Source organism: Mytilus californianus, unplaced genomic scaffold (assembly GCF_021869535.1).
Source record: "Mytilus californianus isolate M0D057914Y unplaced genomic scaffold, xbMytCali1.0.p SCAF_6, whole genome shotgun sequence".
NCBI classification, from domain to species: Eukaryota; Metazoa; Mollusca; class Bivalvia; order Mytilida; family Mytilidae; genus Mytilus; species Mytilus californianus.
In genome coordinates, this window is record NW_026262712.1 from 105,596,074 (window position 1) to 105,621,112 (window position 25,039).

Sequence of the window (25,039 nt, forward strand, 5' to 3'; positions counted from 1 at the left end):
ATAGCTAAAGCCATTTCTTATGCCTCAGAAATCCATTAAATAATATGTAGTTAAACTAGCTTTTGACTTATTTTTTAAGAAGTAAGCGTAAACACTAGTGGCTTTGATCAATATTGAGTAAACAAATCTATACTACATGACGTGATTAAAAATTTTGAGAACAAACTCTTGTTTATAAGAAAAAACATCAACCTCGTTAGAACACGTGATTTGAATTCGTTAACAGTTAAATATCATTTGTTGTTTATCTTATTTTCATAGAGAGGAAGTACATATGTATATAGTTCGTTGGACAGATTTATTTTTTCAAGCTGTTATTATGATAACCTTCAAAATTGTCAAACATTTGCAATGCATAAATTGCCTTTCTTAACCACTGCGCAGTTAATTTAAGAGAAACCTTGTAATGGATCGGAAGTTTAGTTGGTCTTACATGGGTTTTTGCTGTATTTTGTCGATTGTCGGAGTATTACCGTCCCTAGGTTCTGAATGCAAAGGTGAAAGTTGTGGAGATGTGATTTCAATGCCGTTGTTGGATGATATGAAAGCTACATTAAAGGCTAATTTAGATGTTACAAATATGAACAATCATTTGAAAGCATACATCGAACAACAGATACAGAAGGGTGTTGAAACAGCTATGAAAGATGTTATGAGACAGTTGATTGATAACAAACTAGAAAAGGTCAATGCTACAATAGAAGCAACAATCCTCGCAGAACTTGAACGTATGTATTTTTATATTACTTCTTTTCTATTTTCATTTTTTGAAGACATGTAGATAGTATTTCGTTTATTAAAATAATATATGTACGTGGGAAATCTTTTGTGTAATTCGTGTAAGATAAAGTAAGAAAATCACTAATGAAAGTTTTTATTATTGCGAACCTGAAACTGTTGCATATTTCTCATTGATAAAAACATCGCTAAAATTTCTGAATTTACAGTATTTGTTTTTTTAAATTTTTGGATCCATTGTATAATGTCGGTGTCGGTGTATCTGAAGTAACTGATAGTAAAGTGATAACGGAAAACAATCATTTAATAATAACTGCTGCTACAGTCAATTATATATTATAGTGACCATATTCGAATGCCAATAATAAGGTATTGAATTTGTATTTCTTTTCTCACATACCTTAGATTTTATCTAATCTGGCGAGACATAGAGATTGTTTTTTTTTTCGGTCAATATATCTGGTACCTCCTGTCATTTTGCAAGTTGGTTCTTATTGAAATCGTCCGTCTTTTTATTGGATATCGAAATTACATAGGTGACCTTACAAATAACGCGCAATTGCTTAGTCTGTCAAATGCCCAACAAAACATTTTTCCAAACTTCTAACTTCTATTTTAGCAGCAATCAAAAAGGACATCAAAGTAACTGGGAAAATATCTAACATTTGGGTGGTATGAATCAGATGAAAAAGAAAGAAAAACAAATATTGTTTTTTAAAGGAAAAATTTTTAGTTTGTAATACAATACAGAATTTTTTTTTTAATATCTCTAAAATCCTAATAATCAGAGTCTTGATTATTGTATTGACAATGTATATGCTACAACTGATCTAGTTGTTATTGAATAGACAGCCGACATTCCTATGGGAAACAACTAAGATCATATTCCTGTCCATTTGCAGATTTCAAGCTGTCAGGAAAAATAAAAAGAAGCTAGAATTATCTTTATATAAAATATATACAGATGATATTCTTTAACTGAATAATTCAAATCTTGGTGACTATGTTGACAACTTCTATTCGCGTGTACTTGATATAAAGGATACCACAGACACGTTGAAGTCTGCATATATCTTGATTTACATCTCTAGAAATTAAAAAGAAAGGTTGGTTGGAATCTTTTAACTTTACGACAAAGAAGATGATTCCGATTTTCACATTGTGCACTTTCCATTTATATACAACATTCCAGCAGCGTCTTTATATTGCGTACGATGTACATATCAAACAGTTGATACGATTTGCCAAGGCTTCCCTTTCATAACACGAGTTCTTTAATATATAGTTGGGTTGTTGCCGACAGAAATCCTCTTAAACCATGGGTTTCTAAAGCTAAAAGTCGTTACTCCGAAAGATTTACTGATAACTCAATATTTAATTGGTTGACAAATAAGGAATAATTATGTCACAGATCTGAAAACACGAATATGTTCATCTTGTCGTAGCTACAATCTCGTCCTCTTTTCTGTATTGGCTTTGAGTATACATTAATTGTAATTAATTATACTACGTATATTTATATTTATGATAATTGTGTTTAATAATTTAACAGGATATGGTATTACCTATGTCAGATGGGGAAGAAAAAATTGTTCTGATGGTGCTGAACTTGTTTATACAGGTAAAGTGTTTATTAAATTCACGGAGTATCCTTAACATTTCTTTAGTTATACTGTTGATTTTTTTCAGCAGACAGCTGTAATCATTGACTTAAAACGTCAATGTACAACGCAATCTTATTATTGTGGTCATCATCATCCACGCAGTTACTTTGTACAAAAAAGTATATACTATGAAACCTTGTGAAAAGAAATTCAAACAATTTGATGATGATGATGATGATGATGATGATGATGATGATGATGTTGTTGTGGGAAAATTTACATAAAACACTACTATCTTTTACAAACATCTGTGAAACAAATTGTCAACCAAAATAACTTATCAATTAGACCACTTGAGTTGGAATATGTGCTTAACTGGATATTCAATGAAGAGGTATATACTATGAAATTAAGAGCTCGGGGTAAGCCCCTCATTCTAAATTTCATAGTATATCTTTTCATAGACTAACTGTTACCTTTACCGACTAGCGGAAGATCTTATGTAAGCAGGATCTCATAGTTCAACGTATGCTCATTCAGAATCATTGCATTTTAATTGCTTTGAACAATACTTTGTTAATTTGAAATGTATGACCAATAATTTCAAAGCTTGTATTTTTTTTTATAAGAGGTGCTCAACTCATTAGATATTTTAGTGAAACATCTTTTTGCATCAGGATTAATGCATTCCTGTATATAAGCTATGATCATTTACGGCTAGAGTGTAACCTTTTCGGATTTGAATATGAAGTTAAAACGAACGGCAAAATGAAGAAATAAATGTGCATTCATTTATATATATAACTGTATAATTGCAAATCAACGTTTCCATTATAAAAAAAAATCACAGCATGAACACTGCTCATATAGACACCCATCTGCAATAACAATTCGGGAACAGGTCATTTAGACGACTTTCTACTGTTGTGGGAAGATATATGTAATGGTAAAAATATGCTAATAACACTCTCGTGCAACTCGGTAACTCGGTTAAGTGTAGATGAGTCATAATCACAAAGAACATGACTGCTTCTACACCCATATGCACAGTTTAAATGTCAATACCATTGACGTAATGATCTTTTAAAAGTGAAAAACTGTTTTATACTGAGGTTGCTTGGTAAACACCACATTACATCCGCACGATATTACATGCATTACTCCTTTCGAAATTGAAATTTATGTAAACATTGCTTTCGAGGATCCTTGTTACGGATTCTCAGTCTAAATTGAAAAGCATATCTTAGATCTATCATCTCGCATATAACTCATAATAAACTTCTCAGAGCTTTTAACATTGACAAAGATGACGTCAAAAAACACTTTCTCTTAAAAATAATCCTGTAACTTTGGTATCTTTGATTTTTTCTTCATCATTTTCTAACATTATAAAATTGAGAATGGAAATGGGGAATGTGTCAAAGAGACAACAACCCGACCATAGAACAGACAACAGCAGAAGGTCACCAACAGGTCTTCAATGCAGCGAGAAATTCCCGCACCCGGAGGCGTCCTTCAGCTGGCCCCTAAACAAATATATATACTAGTTCAGTGATAATGAACGCCATACTAAACTCCAAATTGTACACAAGAAACTAAAATTAAAAATAATACAAGACTAACAAAGGCTAGAGGCTCCTGACTTGGGACAGGCGCAAAAATGTTGCGGGGTTAAACATGTTTATGAGATCTCAACCCTCCCCCTATACCTCAAGCCAATGTAGAAAAGTAAACGCATAACAATACGCACATTAAAATTCAGTTCAAGAGAAGTCCGAGTCTGATGTCAGAAGATGTAACCAAAGAAAATAAACAAAATGACAATAATACATAAATAACAACAGACTTCTAGCAGTTAACTGACATGCCAGCTCCAGACTTCAATTAAACTGATTGAAAGATTATGTCTTCATCATATGAATATCAGGCACAATCCTTCCCGTTAGGGGTTTAGTATCATACCTTCATAACATATATGAGAAGAAGATAACCCGTGTCATGCCAACAACTGGTTTTTAAATAAATGTGTTTAGTGCCGATGCAAAGACCCTATAAGTGAATCAGTATTAACGCCAAAATATGCAATCTTTAATGACCTGACAACAGTATCGTAACTATATCCCTTCTTAATAAGTCTATTTAAAGGTTTTGTTAGCTTCAGAGGTGAAAACTGACATTTTTGTGCTTTATAAAGAATATTTCCATAAAAAATTCAATGTGAAATACCTGAACGTATAAGAAGTCTGCATGTTGAGCTATATTTACGAATGATGTCCTTATACCGATGATAAAATTTAGTAAATGTTTTGCCTAGTTTGTGATATCAAAAACCCTGGTGTAATAATTTTTCAGTAATACATAAATTTCTCTCGTTAAAATCTACAACATTGTTACATACACGTGCGAATGTACAAGTTGAGATATATAAACACCGTAAGATGGTGACAAGAGAACGTCACCATCTAAAAATGGATAATTAACGATAGGAAATGAAAAATCATCTTTTTTATCATATATTTTAGTATTAAGCTTTCCGTTAATGATATAGATATCAAGATCGAGGAAAGGGCAGTGGTCATTGTTAGTATTAGCTTTATTTAAAGTAAGTTCAACAGGATAAATTTCTTTAGTATACATACGGAAGTCGTCATTATTGAGAGCCAAAATATACCTACTTAAATGATCAGCCTGTCTTAACAATCATTAAGGTACAATATTTGGCAATATATCTATGTATGTTCAACAATTGAAAACGAATAATCTGATTGCAACTCCGGCCATCGGGGATTCTTATCTAGACACACCTATCTCTCAGTTTATAACTATTACAGCTTGCTTGTTAGCTGAACCATTAAATCATCATAATCAGCTAAGGTACTTCTTTTCTTTGGGAGGAGTCATTAAGTAAGCAGGGAACCAATCAAAAGTAGGAACAGTATATAAACATTGTGAAACAATTCTATATAACAATGATTTAATCGATTTAAAAAAAAATTATATATATATATATAATAAGGATATCATTATCTTCGATTTTGATGTGTATTTACAGAAGGTTTAAAAATAAACTAAGTCGAGTTTAATCTTTGAGATGTTCTCCTAACCATGCTATTGTAAAAATTGTATTGTATTGACTATTGTTTTGATTAAAATAACATTGACACCAACAACATGCAGGTGAATAAGCTTACAATTAAGGTTGGTGACCATTTCGTAAGGCCTGTGTATTATGAAATTTTCAAAGGGCTACAATATCAAAACAGTAAAAATACAGAATAAAAATGACGTGCCATTTTGTACATATACCAAAGGAAAAGTTGTTCAAAGCAATACTGTTAAATATTTCATTGCATTTGATGTTTGTAAACGGCAGTGTAGAAATTTCATAAGCAAGTACAACATTTCCGCAAGTTGTTCTATTTCAGACAAGTATGATAGGATGGTCACTTATCTGTGTCCACACTTGTTATCTATAGCTCTATACAAACAAAATTTTTTTTAATTTATTGTAAATATGTTCAGATTATTTTAGAATTTCCCTAGCATGTACCTTCTTGTAATTTTTAATATATTGAAGTTAAGAAGTATTATCTAGATGTACTCGTAGATCAAGTGCAATGCAAACCAATGCGTTACATCTTTTTCTCTCTTTTTTTCCAACTCTCCCTTATTTGCAAAATTAATCTCTTTAAACATATCACCCAAGAATTATGGCAAATGATAATAGAAAAAAAAACATATTTACAAATTGTTCCTTACAAATGAAATATATCGAAAGCAGTACATTATTCACTCTATATACAGAAGTAAAATAAATTGATGACCATTATTGTCGAAAAGTATTCTCATGACATAATCTTAATCTTAATCCATAAATATTTCATAGTAATTACTAATAAATGTCTCTAATAAAATTGATTGAAAAAGAGTTTGAAACTCGGATTTCTCCAACAAAATATAATCCCACATATACCTCTACATCATTCAAGAAAGAGCAGATTTTAGAAAATTAAAATTCCATCCTTCTCTCCTTTGGTTCCAACTACCTCAGCTAAAGTTAATTTTGGATTAATTTATCTATACGCTTAAGGTCCATTTTGGTCATAAAGCTCCAACCGGTTCTATGTATTTATACATCCCTGGCTTTTATGTGTTAAGGTATGAACGTTCCTGATGAAGGTAAATCCAGACTAAGTTTTATTTTATTTAACATCAATTCCTCCGCTATTTTTCAAAAAGTCAAATGAATCAATTTTATCCGTGAAATGCCTTAACCTTAGAAAGAGGCGGAAGATACAAAGGTAATATTCGAAACTCATAAGTCGATGAAAAATTGACAGCACTATTGAAAAAAGGAAAGACGACGAAAAGAAAAAAATCCACAAAACACTAGATACAAAACTAAAGCATGTGAGGAACAGGAACAGAATTATTCGTCTGGCAAATAATTATAAGCCTTATCAAAGCTTATCTATGAAATCTCAAACGATTAACTGTCGTTCTTAGATGTTGATGTTATTAAAGGTCAAAGATTTACAACACATGGCATTCTTGACCTTGAAATACATTTTTAGATCTAAAGAAACATATTCGTTTCTCTGCATCGGCATAGCTGTCACTCACATCCTGTTTTTCGAGGATGTATTTAAGGGAAAGCAGTACGAAAGATAAGAAACACAAGTGACCACAAAAATATAAAGGAAAAAGAAAAAATATTCCTTTAGTTTTGATAACTAAATATAACCCACATTTACGAAAAATAAAAATAAAACGTATCATGATACACCAGCATTTATTGCCGTTTGACGAAGAATGTATACACGTGTTCATAGCAATGTTGAATGCATCAATGTTGAACCAACAGCTTCGTATATAAAACATAAAAGTGAAGGAGACATGCTTACTAGATCAAAGTTAAAGACTCTAACATGAAATTGAGTCAGGTACTATCTATTGATGAAGAATTTAAATATGAATATATCAATATATACAAGAATAATATTTATATTTGATTATTTATCTTAAGATGACAATCCCAAGCTTTAACTACCGCAACACTTAAATAGTGGTATCTCCTTTCAAAGCATGAATAGATAGATTTATTTGATCAAATATCAACATAAAACGTTACAAAACTTGTATAAAACAATAGCAAACATTCAGACATTTTAAAATCATAAATTAAATGTTGATACCTGATCTGGATATCCGATGAAAGCCTAACTGCTTATTTCCAATGGGGTCCATTTACGTTGCACTCTTAAAGATATAAAATTACAGTAATAAGAAATATTGACTTTGGCAGGTTTTATACCACTTATTCTGAAATCATAATTGACGATGACATTGACTAGAACATTCAAGCATTCAATAAAATAAAAATTTGCTATCAAACTCGTTGCTCTCCTTGAACAACACATGCAGACTCTATCAACTTAATAATCAATTAATCAATTAACAGACGACAGATTCGATTAGTCTCGATCAAACATCAACTGTCAACTCAAAATAACTTTTACAAATAATCAAAACTCATACGAGCCACAAAACTACTATACTCACTGAAAGTCATTAAGGAGTTTAGTCTTATGTACATTTTGATAATATTTGGTCAAAGTTAATCTTGTATGGAAACAAAAAATAATTATAAATCAACAAAATCACAATAATGACAAAAAACGTGGTTCATTTGTTTTTTATTTGGTATTCCATTGAGGATAACATGCCTCATTAAACAATTTCTTTTCATTGTATCTAAGATTAATGAAACAATCACGTAATTTACATTCAGAAAATATTTGAAAAAATGTTATTGTTGACCTTTGTCTCCATAATGCAAAATTGTGATCACTTCTCAGAATTACGAAAGCATTAGTATGAAGTTTCACTATTTCCTTATTTCAATGGTATACAATTTAGCCGTGTTGTTGTTAGGTACTTTAAATTTTTCTATTTGTCGAGTCTGCGAGTAGCGATCCTACATTCGATCGTCGTCAACATATAGGTTCAGTCTGTGGTTAAAGTTTTTTATACGTCAACAACTTTTTTAAACCTTCGTGGAATTTTATGAAATTTGGACAGAACCTTTTTTCTGACCAAACAACAGTGTCCAGAAAATAGTTTTGTAAACATTTTTTCATTTTGTCCGAAATTTGAAAACATGGTTTCATTTTTCTGAATTTTACTGGTAAATGGTCTTAATTTTGTTTTTTCATTAACATGTCGATGCAGTCTGGTGTAAAAGTTTGTAAGAGGTCAATTTCTTCATAGAATTTTATCAAACTCGGACAGCAATGTTTGGTGATTAGGAAACAAAGTCTGAAGCAAAATGTTTTCCAGTGTTTTTCTGATCGATGGACTTTTTTTCAGATAAAATTTACAGACGGTCAGGGATTTCATTATTTTGACACAATAAATGTGTAAATCTTCATGGATTGTTTTGAAACATGGACAGAAGCAAATCTTCTAGATCAAGAAATAGTAAATACATGTAGTATCTGAAGAAAAAAGTTAGATCAAAACAAAGTCTGTATTTTACTGATTATTGAACTTACTTTTTACAGGAGTCGTGAGCAGGCCACATTTCACTTTTATAAGGAAAGCAACAACCGTAGGCGTGACACAGGGTTCTGTGGAACCTTTCACGAATTTTGTTTCCACCGACGGCTTATAACAAGAAATATAATGTTTTTTTATGTTACCTTTACAATTCTTATATACCAGACGCTCAAATTAAATTTGTATTAAGTCATATCTGTATAATCCATCATAGCGTGCTAACATAATATACTTCAATAACATTTTTGTTTGTTGTAGGTCAAGCTGGTGGTAATCGTTATAGTTATAACGGCGGCGGTGTTAATTATCTTTGTCTTCCAAATGATCCAGAAAATGGAGAACACCAATCATATGACAATCCTCAGCTTTTTGGTGCTGAATATGAGATATATGCAGATCGGAACCCACGCGGAATGTCGGCCAACTTGGGTAACAGAGAGGTACCATGCGCTGTCTGCCACAGGAAGCGGAGGTCTTCAGTAATAACAATCCCTGGTAAATACTTGTCATTTGAGATAAAAATCAAAGGCTTATGAATAAGATATTGGTGTTTATTGTTTAAGTCCAGCCTTCACAGTTATCGCCGCTTTGCGGCAAAAGAGGATCAATAATTATATTATAGAATTTGTTGTTACCCGTGCATGCAAATTCCGGATTGTCATGCTTTTTTTTTTGGCAGTAGTTGGTTGATCAAAGTCTTAGAGTACGAAAATCAGTTCTGTCAAGGACTGATTATAAAATGGAGAAGTAATGTTTAAAGTCAAGGAAAATATATAAACACATATCACCGAGTTAAGCGTTGCTTCTAAACATATCTTTCAGTTGCATGCATTTATCAGAGACACGAGAACTTGCGAAAACATAGCTTTTTTGTTTATTGAAAAAGTTGTGAAAACATGAGATTTTTATTTAATTTTTCTATGTGCGTTCCCGTGCGACAATTTTATTCTTTAACATCGATCTTTTTCCTATGTCTATAATAAGATGAGTATCAAGAATTGCTTCCCGTATACCACGGATTTGACTATTTCATGAATCAAAACTGATTAGGAGTAACTTTCAGTAGCCTAACATTAAGAGAAGATTGTTTGGTGGTCCAAAATTGTGTATGCTAAATTTTCATAAGATAACAGTAAAACAGCTGAAAATCAAGTAAATGTCACCTAATTACGAAATTACAAAAACGTGTATGCCAATACATTGACTGAAATAAGAAACCACGAAACCCACGAAAATTGGTATCCAATGAATAATAATGAATCCACAGTAAGAGACCTTTTAAATGACGGAATACGGAAAAAATCATAATAAAAAATTCCCGTATGAAGCTTTAAAAAGGACATAACGGTAGTACAAACGCCTGCAATGCCAGTTAAATCCACCTGACCGATTTCTGGGAAACATTCATCGGGTGCGATCTGAACTGATCATGCAAAACGCATAACACGTCATGTTTCAGAATCATGATGGGTTAAACAAATATCAGAAGGTAAAACAAAGTCAGTTTGTTGCTGACCTTCAATATACGGAAAACATAATATATAATGGTATACCTTTAAGAATAAATATTCATTAATCAAGTTATATCAAGTTGTCAGGAATTACTCATAATCAAAGCCCTCTAATCATATGTTTATTTACAGGTAGAAAAACCTGCTACAAAGACTGGAACGTTGAATATAATGGATACTTAATGGCATCTCATGTCAACTACAAAAGGACTGATTACGTATGTATCGATGTCAATGCCGAACAATTTGACAATAAATCAGCCACTGATGAAGACGGTGCCCTCTTCTATCCAATCAGAACCAGCTGTGGTAGTTTGAGGTGCCCTCCATACAAAGCAAATGCAGATGTTTTATGTGTGCTATGCACCAAGTGAAATACCCATTATAAGACTAATAACATCAAAAGCAAATATACAAAAATAATAAAAACGAAGCGTTTCCAACCTTTTATATTTTATTAAAATCATATGCATGTTGTATTTTGTTTTTTATTTGGTTCGGCAGTTGATATCATTAGTTCAAATTGAAATGAGCATGAGCGAGCGACGGAGTCTTTTTATAATTGATATGATACAAATCATAATTAAGTATTAACAAAAATACAAAATATACTCCAAGGTAAATTCAAAAAGTTGGAAGTCCATAAACCTGCAATACCATAGCGTTAGACTATATCAACAACGGATCGAACGAATGGGAAACATATGTCATATTCCTGACTTGGTTCAGACATGTTTCGACAAAAATGGGGTTAAACCTTCTTTTATAGATAGCTAAACCTCCCACTTATCTGACACAGTTCTTTGTAGTTACGTTATATTGACAAAATAAGGTGAGTTACACAAATAGACATAATTGGTAATTGTGACAATAACTGGGACCCAAAAATGTGTAAAATACGTCACAAACATACAACAAATAAATCTGACAAAGACGCCAACAAAAAATGTATTTCAGTTGATAGTTCATCGATCTCACAAAGACGCTGACAAACAATGTTTTTATAGTTACTAGTACATACAGTAAATTGCAAAATAATGCCTAACTAGTTTACACTTTCCCTATAAAGTACAAATATAGTAAAATATAAATACAAGGGTAAACAAAATGAAAACAAAACTATAAAAACGCATGCGTCCGAATCATTAGGAACGCAAATATACAAATTCAGCACCTAAAATCTACAACTAAAGACCATCTTGTATTCTTTGTTAAGACTGTTTATTATCTATTAGGTTATGGTACTTTTCGATGAACATGTTTTAACAAAAAGACGAGACGTTCTTCGACAATATCCTGCATTGGGTCATCAATTATTAACTAAACACCGATGCCGTTTTACAAAGGCTGAGTAGCAACTGCAAGCTCTTAAATATAGTATTTAAATATTTCCACCTTATTGTGTAAATTATATTTGTTAGACACAGATCGACGTCCGGTCTCTTATCGACGTCCGTTCCTTAAATCGACGTCCAAATTTGACGTCACGTTCTCAAATCAGTGTCCAATATTTTGACTCTCTAATCGACGTCCAATGTGACTTTTCTGGATTTACCTTCATCAAGAACTAGTAGCTTACCGAAACTATAACTGTTTTCTTTTATTGGTATCAAAATAAAAGGACATATTTAACATCAGAAAATGACAATAAGACGATCACCGACATCATTATTACTTTTACATGTACATGCATAGTAATATTTTGGTGAAAGACGTTCATATTCTCGACCTACGTTGTCGTTTTCTTTTCTTGTTCATATAAACAAATAAATACGGGTATACATTGTACGACAATGAGACTACAACCAAAAGACAAAGATAATCGAAAGACATCTAGAGGACAGTACATCTATAGCCCTATACAATGCTATACAGACTCAAACAATAGAAAGAATAAAAACGTACGGCAAATTGTTGAAAAATATTATAATTTGGTCTTATGTTTTTCAACAACTTTTTAAGTTTTAGGTTCAACCCACCCTTTAATAAAGATGACATTTCACTGGACTTCGATTGGAGAAGCAAAAACATGGACGTCAATTTGAGAACAACAAAAAAGACGTCGATTAGAGGGACATAAAATTGGCCGTCGATTTGGAATATTATTTTATTGTGACGTCAGATTTGGATGTCGATTTGAGGAACGGACGTCGATTAGAGACCGGACGTCTATCTGAGTCTTACATATTTATTCAAAATAAACTAGTTACCCTTTCTGTAATATTGTTCCCATTTTTCAACTTTGTTCCTTGTAATCGATATATTTGAATGAAGCCTTGAAAACTGATTACTAAGCAAACATTGTGTAAGGATGCAGAATGAAAACGAGATTTGAACAAATTGCAATTAATTTTGAAATAACCTCAAATTTAACATGAAGGGAATACAAACGTAAAGTTAAGCTATGACATTACCAAAAAGAAATACACAAACGGGTAAGGCCGAAGGGTCTCCATCTGTTAGCTTTTATTATTCACATTTTTCTCTTAAGAAAAATTGCACAGAATAAAAACAAACTTAACAAATATGTTCCTTAAAATCTCCTTTCCCGGTGTTGTTACTTTGTGCTAATTCGTCCGCAAATATTGCTGTCATTGCCTTTTCAAATTTCTACCTGGCTGCATTTCTGGGAAAAGTTCTCAACAACTGCTGAAATAATTGACAGGAATGTATCTGTAATAGGCTTAAATAAGTGTTTGTTGTTACCAATCGGAAACTCGAAATGGCGGAAGTGAAAGTTGAATCCTACGGGAAATTTATATTATCTTTTCTTCCAAAAGCTGGTACAAAGAAATGAAAACAAACCCCTACATGATCTTTTAAAGGTCATAACCACTTGTTGTCACTATGATCCAAATGATTGATTGATTGATTGTTGGTTGCTTAAAGTCCAGTGCGATCTAGATAATAGGTCAAATATGGCTTCAAAGGACCAAAATGAGATCATATTGGTCAATTTTCAATTATTTTCTTCAGGAGAACTACTGAACCGATTAAAACAATTACGAGATATGTTCCTGTAATGGTCGTTAACCAGTATTGGTACTTTCATGTCGATCGGTAATAAAATATTACCTGGAATAGAGAAGGAAGAAAATCGAAAAAAACATGTGCTTTATAAAGTACTTATACTTATTTTGTTAACTTGGTTCTCATGAAAAATCTATATATCCCACTTGGGCGTAGAGATTAAACGAGACAAATTTGTCATGCACTTTCAATAAAGATATAAATCTTAATGTATGTTTGTTCAATACATTCATTTTCTTATTATGTTCATTCTAAGTCAGTCCGATACACAAGTTCCAATAGCAATTACTACTTAGTATTTAATGTCTTCTAAATTATAATTGCAAAATAAGATATGTTGTTTAATATTTAATGTTAACCCAAACATTTTGAGAATCTGAACCCATTACAGACGTCGAAGAGCTTTTAACCAAAAAGCACCAAAATTAATCAAATTAATGTCACCAGTTACATTTAATTAATTTTTTTACAATTCATTTGTTCAGATTCAGGAGGATTATTCCTTGCTGAAAATATTAAGATTAAGATTAAGATAAATTTTCCTGCGAATAAAAAGATAAAAAAAATTTACAAATGGAGAAGATAGGATAATTATGACCAGCTATAAACAGTTAACAGCGTCGGAAATATGACGAAATTTCCCTTTTCTCAAATATTTGAGGTCTGAAATATGGTTTGGATTTTTTGTCTGTCTATATATTATTATTCTCTTGTTGTTAAATGAAATTAGGAATATTTTATTTTTATAAAAATATCAATTAATATTTTATTTTTACTATGAATGTGTATTATAAATATGGTAACTTCTCACAAATACTTAAAACTATTTTGTGTATACCTGCTTTGACTAATGTTTACGACTATAGATACTTTGAAACTTTAACGCAGTGACTTAGGCAAATACTAAGTAAACAAATCTATAAACATGACATCAGATATAATCATCTGTGCAATTTTGTTTATATTTAAAAAAAAATAAAAAATAAAAAGTGAAACACGATACTTAACACGCAAGAATTGATAAACCGTTCAATATCATATGTTGCTAATTTAGCTTTTTTAAAGAAATCTAATATTTAGTAGTTCGTGGAAAATACTTTTTTTTCAAAACTGTAAATCTGGTTTACTTCAAAGTTGTAAATCATTTGCAATACATTACTTCTTATTGTTGATCACTGCGCAGTAAATTTCACACTTTACTATGGCTAGGAACAGTGGGGTTAACACTGGCTTTAACTGTATTTTACTGGCCGTCGGAGTTTTACGTTCCTTAGCTTCTGAATGCGTTGGTGAAAATTGTAAAAATGTGATTTCCATGCCCTTAATGGATAAAATGAAAGCTACATTAAAGGCTGATTTAGATGTTACAAATATGAACAATCATTTGAAAGCATACATCGAACAACAAACACAGAAAAGTGTTGGAACAGCTATGAAAGATGACATGAAACAGTTGATTGATAACAAACTTAAAGAGATCAATGCTAAAATAGAATCAACAATTCTTGAAGAGCTCAAACGTATGTCATTTATATTTTAATTCTTTTGTATACTGTAAACCAACATATTTTCGCAAGCGATTTATTTTCGCTTATTTCGCGAAAAAAAATCGCCTCGAATAAGTCCCTTAATTTTAATTGGGCATGTACCAAAAAAAAAGTTTACAATTATAGGTCAAAGTACGGCCTTCAACACGGAGCCTTGGCTTATACCGGAAAGCAAGCTATAAAGGGCCCAAATGACTAGTGTAAGACAATTCAAACAGGAAAACCAATGGTCTAATGAACCACACCAACATACGACAACCACTGAACAACAGGCTCCTGACTTAGGACAGGTGCATAAAAATGCAAATTTAAATTCATCAAAATTAATAGGCGGTTTGCGTGCTGCTTTTGTCCCTTTCCATTTTACAAAACCTATTCTCTTAAGAAAAGACTCGTCCCAAGATCTATGAAGAGCAAAATGTCCACCGTACTCTCGTAGCATACTTCTGCACTTATGCTCCAAGATTCCTGTAGCACAGGCTATCAAAATGTGTTTGTTTACAATTGCACCCATTGCAAGAAGTTTCTTCACGTAATTCCCTACTTCTTCGTCGTATTTTCCTAGCAATTTTGGTGACCTACTGGACTTCTGCATAATATTCAACATTTTTTTTTCTCTAGAGTTTTGTTCAGTTCCTGGATATATTGTTTTTTTTCATAGATCTAACAGTACTTTCATTTATAGTTTATCCAACAGTTTAGAAAAATGTTTCGCAGCACTGGTATTCCAATGTTCACAAGCGTATCTTGGTATTTTAGCTCTCTGTTCTGATGAATAATTCGAATATTCGCCGCGTTTTCTTTTTCGGTTAGGAGACTGAAGAACATCTTTAACTGACAAATTTGGAACAGTGACTGTTTCAGCGTCCTTTTCAACATTAGGATCTGGCCGTAAAGAATCCAAAGCATTGTCTAATTCACAACTGGTAGTTTTTTGTTTGCTTGAATATTGCCGTAAATACATCTTTAAACTGACCATCAAATGATACGATTAAACAGAAAGGTGTTGGAACAGCTATGAAAGATGTTATGAGACAGTTGATTCTCAAAAGCTAGCATTATCCTTTATAGCCATCATATACAAATGATATACTATAAATGAATAATTCAATGTATGGTGAAGGTGTCGACAACATCTTTTCGGTTGTACTTGAATCATTTAAGTTTGCATACTTTTATATCTTGACTCACATCTATAAAAGTTAAAAATATAGTTAGTTGAGATCTAAATTTTACGACAAAGAATATGATTTAAATTTTCACATTGTGCACTTTCCATTTATGTCCAACATTTCATCATTTGATACGATATGTCAAGCCTTGCATGTCATTACACAATGTCCTTAATATATGGTTGGGTTGCTGATATATTAAAGTACCTATTAAACTATAGGTTTTTTAAAAGCTACAATTGAAGTCGTTACTTCATAAGATTTATGGATAAAACAAATTTTAATTAGTAGTAACTGTGTTTAATAATTTTTAACAGGAATTGGTGTTACCTATGTCAGATGGGGTCGAAAAGGTTGTCCTGATGGTGCTGAACTTGTTTATACAGGTAATTTGTTTTCAAAAGGGGAATTTTTAACAATTCTGTAGTTTATACTATAGATTTTTCACAGTAGAACCTGTAATCATTGCTTTTAATCGTCTTACTTTCTTCTTCTACCAAGTCTGTAACAATAATTTCTTAAACGTTCAAAAAGGGGGGTGTTTCCCTTCCATCTGTTGAATTTTTTTAATCAGCAATTACACTCGAGTGTTATCAACATATATTGTTTCCTTTTGACCTAAGGTTAGAACAGTGTTACATGTTGTATTAGATTTATCAAATTATACCCCGCTATGAAGGAGGATATGAATTGGTTTACCCCTGTTGAACTGCCCATCCTTCCGTACTAAGAAATATTCTCAAAAACTACAAATCAAAGCTTCCTAAGATTTCGAAAAGAAATTCCTGTTAATAGTATGCTTCACCGTGTGATGTGTTTTAATACTATCAGCAACTGATTTTTTCTTGAATGCTTAAATATTGTTACACATAATTGCCATTGGTGTACCATTTTTCTCAGCATCTACAACATAGAGCTTAAAAAGTGAGTATATATATTGTGTAAAGCATCTTTACATCTATAACTCCCTGTTTACCGAATACTTTTAGTGGAAGATCACTAGTGAGCAGGAGCGCACAGTACAACGTATACTTAATCAGGATATTTTTCATTTTAATTACTTCGAAAAGTACTTTGTTAATTCGAAATGTAAGCCCAATAACTTTAAAGCTTGTAAATCTTTTATAACAGATGTTGAACTCTGTTGAAAAATATGTTTGCATCCGGATTTATGAATTCCTTGATATTTTTACATATTTGAATATGAAGTTGAAACGAACGGAAAATGAATAAACGAAAGTGCATCCATTAGAAATAACTAAATAATAGCAAATCAACGTTTCCATTATCGAAAAAAAAAGAATAGCATTAACAATATTCACAAAGACACCCATCTACGGTAACAATTCGGGAACAGGTCATTTAGATGACTTTGTACTGTTGTGGGAAGACAGATTTAATAGTAAATGTATTCTAATAACACTCTCGTGCAGCTTAGTAAATGTGATTGACATTTAGATTGTGCATTTTTATGCATCTGTCGTAAGTCAGGAGCCTGTTGTTCAGTGGTTGTCGTTTGTTGTTGTGGTTCAAAGGTGTTTCTCGTTTCTCGTTTTTTATATTGATTAGACCGTTGGTTTTCCTGTTTGAATTGTTTTACACTTGTCATTTTGGAGCCCTTAATCGCTTGCTGTTTGTTTTGATGAAAGAACTTTTACCTATAATTGTTAACTTTTTATACATTTTGACTTGGATGGAGAGTTGTCTCATTAAAAAATTACATGCATTTCTCCTTTCGAAATTATATATTATGTAAATATAGTGTTAGAGGATCCCATTCACGGATTCAAAGCCTAAATTGACAAATTTTAGAGCTATCATCTCGCATATAACCCATAAAAAAAACTTCTCAGAGCTTTAAACATTGACAAAGATGACGTGGAAACACACTCTCTCTTGAAATAATCCTGTACTTATAAAGGTTTGGTATCTTTGATTTCAGATTTATCCTCAACATTATCTAAAACTTTCCTTACTTAAATTATGAGCCTGCCTCAACAAGCATTAAGGTACAATATTCGACAATCGAATGGTGCATGTTCAACAATTCTTGATTTTTAACATCTGTCGACTCAATCGACTCAATGTACTAAATAAAACAATTTAAAGACTCGATCGTAACGATAGGTTGGATTGATCACGATTGAACATCAACTGTCAACTTAATGAACGCAAGTGAAAACGATCGATTCGACGAATCGATTCCGATTGAACATTACCTGTCAAATGAATCATCTATAAAAATGTAAAGACTCGATCGTATCGAAATATTATATAGATTACGATTGAACAACACATGTAGACTCTATCAACTTAATAACACATTTTACAGACTCGATCATATGAAGTTTCGCTATTTCTATTTTGCAATATTATTGGTATAAGATTTAGCCGTGTTGTTGCTAGGAACTCTAAATTTTCTATTTGTAGAAGCAAGACCTTCGACAGCGCCAACACATAGCTTTAGTCTTTGGTTAATTTTTTTTTTATATGCATCAATAACTTTGTTAAATCTTCGTGGAATTTTATGAAATTTGGACATTAGCTTTTTTATGACCAAATAACAGTACGTAGATCAAAATTTTGAAAACATTTGTTTTTTAATAGTCAAAAATTTTAAAACATGTTTTAACTTTTCTGAATATTACTGATTATTGGACTAATTTTGTCTTTCAATTAATATGCAGATACAATCTGGTGTAAAAGATTGTTAGACGTCGATTAATTTTTCAAACCCTAATAGAATTGTATTAAACTTTGACACAAGTTCTTTTTTTTTTTGTATTAGGAAACAATATCAGTATTTACTGAAAGGTGGACTTTTGTCGGCTAGCATTACAGACGGTCAGGAATTAAATTATTTTGACACAATAAATATATGAACCTTCATGGATTATTTGTTAAACATGGACAGAAGCTAATCTTCTAGATCAAGATATAATAAATAGTATCTGAAAAAAAGTTAGAATAAAATAAAAATCTATATTTTAATGATAATGGAACTTACTTTTTACAGGCGACATTTCCCATAATAATAAAAAGCAACAACCGTAGGCGTGACAAAGGGTTCTGTTGAACCTTTCTCGAATAATGTTTCTCCCGAAGTCTTATAACCAGATATACAATATTTTTATCATGTTACCTTGATGATTCTTATCAAATTAAATTTGATTTAGAGATATCTGTATAATCCGTCATAGCGTGCATAACATTATATATTACAATTACATTTTTGCTTGTTGTAGGACAAGCTGGTGGTAATCGTTATAATCATAACGGCGGCGGTGTTAATTATCTTTGTCTTCCAAATGATCCAGAAAATGGAGAACACCAATCATTTGTCAATTCTCAGCTTTATGGTGCAGAATATGAGATATTTGCAGATCGGAACCCACGAGGAATGTCGAGCATTTTGGGAAACAGAGAGGTACCATGTGCTGTCTGCCGCAGGAAGCGGAGGTCTTCAGTAATAACGATCCCTGGTAAATATGATACGTAACATTAGAGAAAAAAAGAATCAAAGGCTATGAATAAGACATTGATGTTCATTGTTGAATTGTAGCCTTCACAGTTATCGCCCTTGGCGTCGTAAGAGTAATAATTATACTACAAAATTTGTTGTAACCAGTGCATGCAGATTCCGGATTGTCATGATTTTTCAGCAGTAGTTAGATTACCAAAGTCTTTGAGTATGGACAAACAGTTCTGTCAAGAACTAATTATAAAATGGAGAAGTGATGTTTAAAGTCAAGGAAAATATATAAATACATATCACCGAGTTAAGTGTTGCTTGTAACATTCATAATCCAGTTGGCATGTATTTACCAGAGACAATAAAGTAATTTTGATTTTTTTACAGACACGGCAACTTGCTCAAACATAGCTTAAATGTTAATGAAAAAGTTGTGAAACATGGGGATTTTCTTTAATTTTCCTATGTGCGTTCAGGTGCGACAATTTTATTCTCTAACATCGATGTTTTTCCAATATCTAAAATAAGATGAATATCAAGAGTTGCCTCCCGTACACCAGGAATTTGACTATTTCATGACTCAGAACGTATTGAGAGTAAATTTCAATAGTCTCCCATTAAGAACAGTTTGATTCGTGGTCCAATTTGATTTAAGCTAAGTTAAACAGCCAAAAATCAAGAAAATGTCAAATAATTACGAAATTACAAAACCTTGTATGCAAATACATTGACTGATATTAGAAAAAAAAATGAAAACACGTAATAAGGCTAATAAGTGACCCTTTAAATGACTGAATATGGAAAAATAAACATATAAAAAATTCAGTGTAAAGTTTTAAAAAACATTTCCGCAGTTTTGAAAAACTTCTTATCTTTATTAAAAAAATTTTTTTTTTTAATTTTGTCAACATTATGCAGTTTACTGGTCGAAGTCATATAAGGTTGAGGGTTGAGATCTAAAGTAAACTAGTTGCACCCTGTCATATAAGTATGTGTCTATTCAAAGAATTGTCCTCGTCAGTTTGCTGTCTTGTTCTTATATTTTGGTTTTTTTAACGGAAGGCGGTATTTGAAGAATATTAGTCTCTGCAACATGTTTTAACTGTTGTAAACTATGAAAGACAAAAGATTTTGCTAATCTAGTGTTGTAGATTTTATGATGCTCATATTTAAAGAAATTTTCAAACAAAAAGCATGTTTACTAAGTGATTCTTTATGTGAGGAAAGCCCTACAAACATCTCGAAGAAAGAAATAGTGGGTCATAAATTGCAAATTTGATTGTTTGTCTTCTTTAAAAGTTTTTCATTTGAATCCTGACAAAGCACTTTATAACCATGACTTCAAATAATTTGAATAAAATATTTTGAAAATGCTGAAAAAATAAAATTAATTTGTCTTTGCCCTTGTTACCTGTGAAGGAGGACACAATGTTAACTACAGTAAAATGTATTATATATATACTTATTTTTACAATTTACAAATTATGACATAAAAAAAAAGAAGATCAATATCACTTACAATTAATCCGAATTTTTTTTTTTCGATACCCTACATTTAAGAGATAACTATATTGTATTTGAAGCTCTGCGGACGCCCATCGGCAGTTTTACTGTCGCAAATTGAGTTTATCTGGCGATGCGTAGCGGAGAGTAGTAAACGAGTAAATGCGACAGTAAAACTGCCGATGGAATTTTATGCGACTGTCATACAAATGAGAGGTTTAGCTAGCTATAAAACCAGGTTTAATCCACTATTTTCTACATAAGGAAATGTCTATACCAATTCAGGAATATGACAGTTGTTTTCCATTCGTTTGATGTGTTTGAGCTTTTGATTTTGCCATTTGAAAAGGGACATTCCGATTCGGAGTTCGGTAGTTTAGTTATTTTACCTTCTTTTTTTTATAAATAACCATTTACCAATTTGAAAAAAAAAATCCCAGCATATTCTTAATTCTGTTGAAAAAGTAACGTAAATACGGAAACGTTTCCGATGTTGGTCCTGTTGTTAGGGATTCAAGGTAGCAAAACACAGTTAGGAAAAAAACTTTAAATTGACACCGATAATTTTGAACCATGCTCCCTCTTTCCCTTACTTTCAAATAAAGCTTAATGTTTGTGTCATGTTTGTTCATTGTTATGAAAACAGCATCTTCCATATTTTCGATTTCCAATAGTAAGAATAGTGAAAAATAATCTCTTTTTTGTGCATTTATTTGAAACAAAATACTGCAAAAAATGGGGGTAAAATGTCACAAGTGTCCCCAAAATGTGTTCCAAGGTAAAATTTTAATCAATTTCGGTAATACCTTTTCTGAAACCATTAACATTTATCTATCATGAGATCAAATTAAAATCTTATGAATTTCACCTAGTTTTTCCACAAAATTGAATCAAAAAGTCCGGGCGAAAAAGATTTGTTGGAAAATTTTCTGGACCTATGGCCGGTACGGATGTGGAAATACGGAATGTCAAACAGAAAATGGCCTATAAACATGCAAAAAAGAACCAATCTTGATGTTCATGTAAAACCACTCAGAAGGCTATAATTTTTTTCAGCTATTTGAAAATTTATTTTATTGCGCAATTGTTTTCATATTTGAAATATATACCGGGTCCAAAATGGGAAACCACACTCTTAACTGTATTGCTATCTTAGTTATGATGTTTTTTTTCAATGTCAACAAAGAAACGCTGTCTTTAGGTAACGGCTTTTTTTATTATTAAAGTATTATTTAGATACAAATATTTTGATTTATACCTTAAAACGACGAAGATACAAAGTCGGCTTATTATTCAAAGAGAGGTGAAATTTCCAAAGGAACATTCAAACTCATACGTCGAAAATATACTGACAACGATATGGCAAAAAAACAAAAAAGACTAAAAGACAAACAACAGTATACAAAACACAACATAAAAAACTAAAGACTGATCAACACGCAATATTCATGTATCAGATTTAACAATCTACATGATTGATCAGGTGAGTTTTCCCAGTGAACTTATTTTATTTGCTATAAGATAGTATGCTGAACATGCTGAATAAGCATTAGACCCATTTAAAATGATGCGGAATTAATTTTCATTGTTTAACTGTCAATATTCTTTTGGAATTCAGCTGTCAGAAATTTTCGAGAAATCATATAATGCTCCTTCTTTATATTTTACGCAACGTCCCGAGACAGTTTTTGGATTCATTAATATATTGATTTTTGTTTTTGTTGATTTTTACTACTTTTCATAATATTTCCCCATATGATTAATGTCCACTGAGCATTGGCATTGAAATACAAACACATACAATGACAGTTAAATCCACAAAAAACGGGTTTTTGGGGAAAATTCATCATGTGCGATCTGAATTTATCAAGCTTAACGCATAAAACGTTATGTTTCAGCCTTAATATGGGTTAAACAAATATCTACTAGATCAAAAAAGTCAGTTTGTTGAGGACCTTCACCATACGGAAAACATATTATTCAATGGTATACCTTTAAGAATAAATATTCTTTATCAAGTTATGTCAAATTATCAGGAATTATTCATGTTCGAAACCCTCTCAACATATATATACATGTATTTATTTACAGGTAGAAAAACATGCTACAAAGACTGGAACGCTGAATATAATGGATACTTAATGGCATCTCATAACAATTACAAAAGGACTGATTACGCATGTATCGATGTCAATGCCGAACAATTCGACAATAAATCAGCCTATAATGAAGATGGTGCCCTCTTCTATCCAATCAGAACCAGCTGTGGTAGTTTGAGGTGCCCTCCATACAGAAAAGATGCAGACGTTTTATGTGTGTTATGCACCAAGTGAAATACCCATTATCAGACTAGTAAAACCAAATATGCAAATATATAAAAAAAAAAAAATAATAAAAAAGATACATTTCATACCTTTTATATTGTATCAACATTATGTGCTGTTTGTTTTTCATATGAAAGTACTCCGAGGTAAATTCAACAAGACGCTCCCAAGATTCTGAATCCGCTCATCTTGCAAAAAAAGCCATTTTGATACTATTTTTTCTTTATTGCAATCAGTTCTGTTTACTTATTTGTAGCATATTTGTATGTCTTGTATTGATTATCACATTAATTTTTACATTTTATACTTATCTATATAAGTTTTTGAAATTAAAAAAAAAGTCATTAAATAGCAAAAAGTAAAATAACAAAATTACCGAACTCCAAGGAAAATTCAAAACGGAAAGTCCCTTATTAAATGGAAAAATCAAAAGCTCAAACATATCAAACGAATGGAAAAAAACTGTCATATTCCTGACTTGGTAAAGGCATTTCCCTATGTAGAAAATGGTGGATTAAACCTGGTTTTATAGCTAGCCAAACCTCTTATTTGTATGAAAGTCGCATAGAATTCCATTATATTGAAAACAATGTGTGAGCAAAACAAACAGACATAATCGGTAAACATAATCTTAATCACTATAAAAACAAACAACTATGTCAACAAAGAAAAACAAAATGGCATATAGACACTCTATAGACAAAGCACATAAGCAAAATGAAAGACAAAAATACAAAAAAATCACCAGAGCACAATAACACAATGGCCGGGATGTATAAATATCGAGTCACGCCAAAAGGTTATTACCAAAAATGCACTTAACAGTAAAGGTCAGAAATATATAAAGACAAATAAAAAGAATACTAAAACACGTAATTAAGATAATAAAAAACGTCAGTACCTAGAATCTATACTTCAAGACCATCATGTATTATGTGTGAAGTTAACACGGAATATTTATCAACAAGGTTTGGGTATCTTCCGATGAACTTTTTAGAAAACGTACGAGACGTTCTTTAACATAACTCTGGTTTGTCAAACTTTCTGCTTAGACACTGGTCACGTTTTATAAAGTCTGAATAGCAGCTGCAAGCTCTTGAAAACCGAATGAGTTGGAGATGTATATCCCATATGCAGGTGAAGTTAGTATATTGCTACTAAGGTGGGGGAATATATAATTTCAAAATTAAAATCGTCTGTTTTGTCATAGATTCTGGTACTTAGATGACCGCTTATACCAAATTCGAGATATAAGTCTAAAAAAGAGGCGGCAGGAGCCGTGTCTGTTGTTTCTTAAATTTTAAGTTCTGGAGGATATATTAATTGAACCCAATCAGAAAATTTTGGAATGTTAATGGAAAGAACATCATCAATATATCTGAATGTGAAATTAAATGATCTGGCTTCTTTGATCTTCTTGTTTTTAACAAGTGTCTTATGAAAATTAACTATGAAATTAAAAAAAAATGTGCCGTATGGTAATCCAAAGCAATATAATCGTATGCTCCAATTTTTATATTCAAAAGCATTATGGATTATTTCTTGTAGACGATTTTTCTATTTGACATGGGGAATGGGAG

General features: G+C 31.7%; 1 protein-coding gene across 4 annotated transcripts; it reads left to right on the top strand.

Annotated features, from left to right (window-relative positions):
- Window positions 1–271: 271 nt before the first annotated feature.
- Window positions 272–23,570, top strand: LOC127705331 (short-chain collagen C4-like). 4 transcript variants are annotated; one of them, XM_052209643.1, is made up of 4 exons: window positions 272–728; window positions 2,291–2,359; window positions 19,406–19,642; window positions 23,227–23,570. In XM_052209643.1, exons 1-4 carry the CDS (start codon window positions 407–409, stop codon window positions 23,466–23,468), a joined length of 870 nt encoding a protein of 289 aa, XP_052065603.1. In that variant the 5' UTR covers window positions 272–406; the 3' UTR covers window positions 23,469–23,570. The 4 variants fall into 4 exon arrangements, with proteins under 4 accessions (XP_052065603.1, XP_052065604.1, XP_052065605.1 ...); XM_052209644.1 differs by lacking the exons at window positions 19,406–19,642; window positions 23,227–23,570 and adding exons at window positions 9,159–9,395; window positions 10,544–10,888; XM_052209645.1 differs by lacking the exons at window positions 272–728; window positions 2,291–2,359 and adding exons at window positions 14,564–14,961; window positions 16,478–16,546.
- The last annotated feature ends 1,469 nt before the right edge of the window (window positions 23,571–25,039 follow it).

Bases quoted from the DNA above. Each gene is read 5' to 3' on its own strand.
- LOC127705331 (XM_052209643.1), top strand. From the start codon at position 407: ATGGATCGGAAGTTTAGTTGGTCTTACATGGGTTTTTGCTGTATTTTG. The intron at 2,360-19,405 runs GTAAAGTGTTTA...TGCTTGTTGTAG, and splicing joins TGCTGAACTTGTTTATACAG to GACAAGCTGGTGGTAATCGT. The intron at 19,643-23,226 runs GTAAATATGATA...ATTTATTTACAG, and splicing joins TTCAGTAATAACGATCCCTG to GTAGAAAAACATGCTACAAA.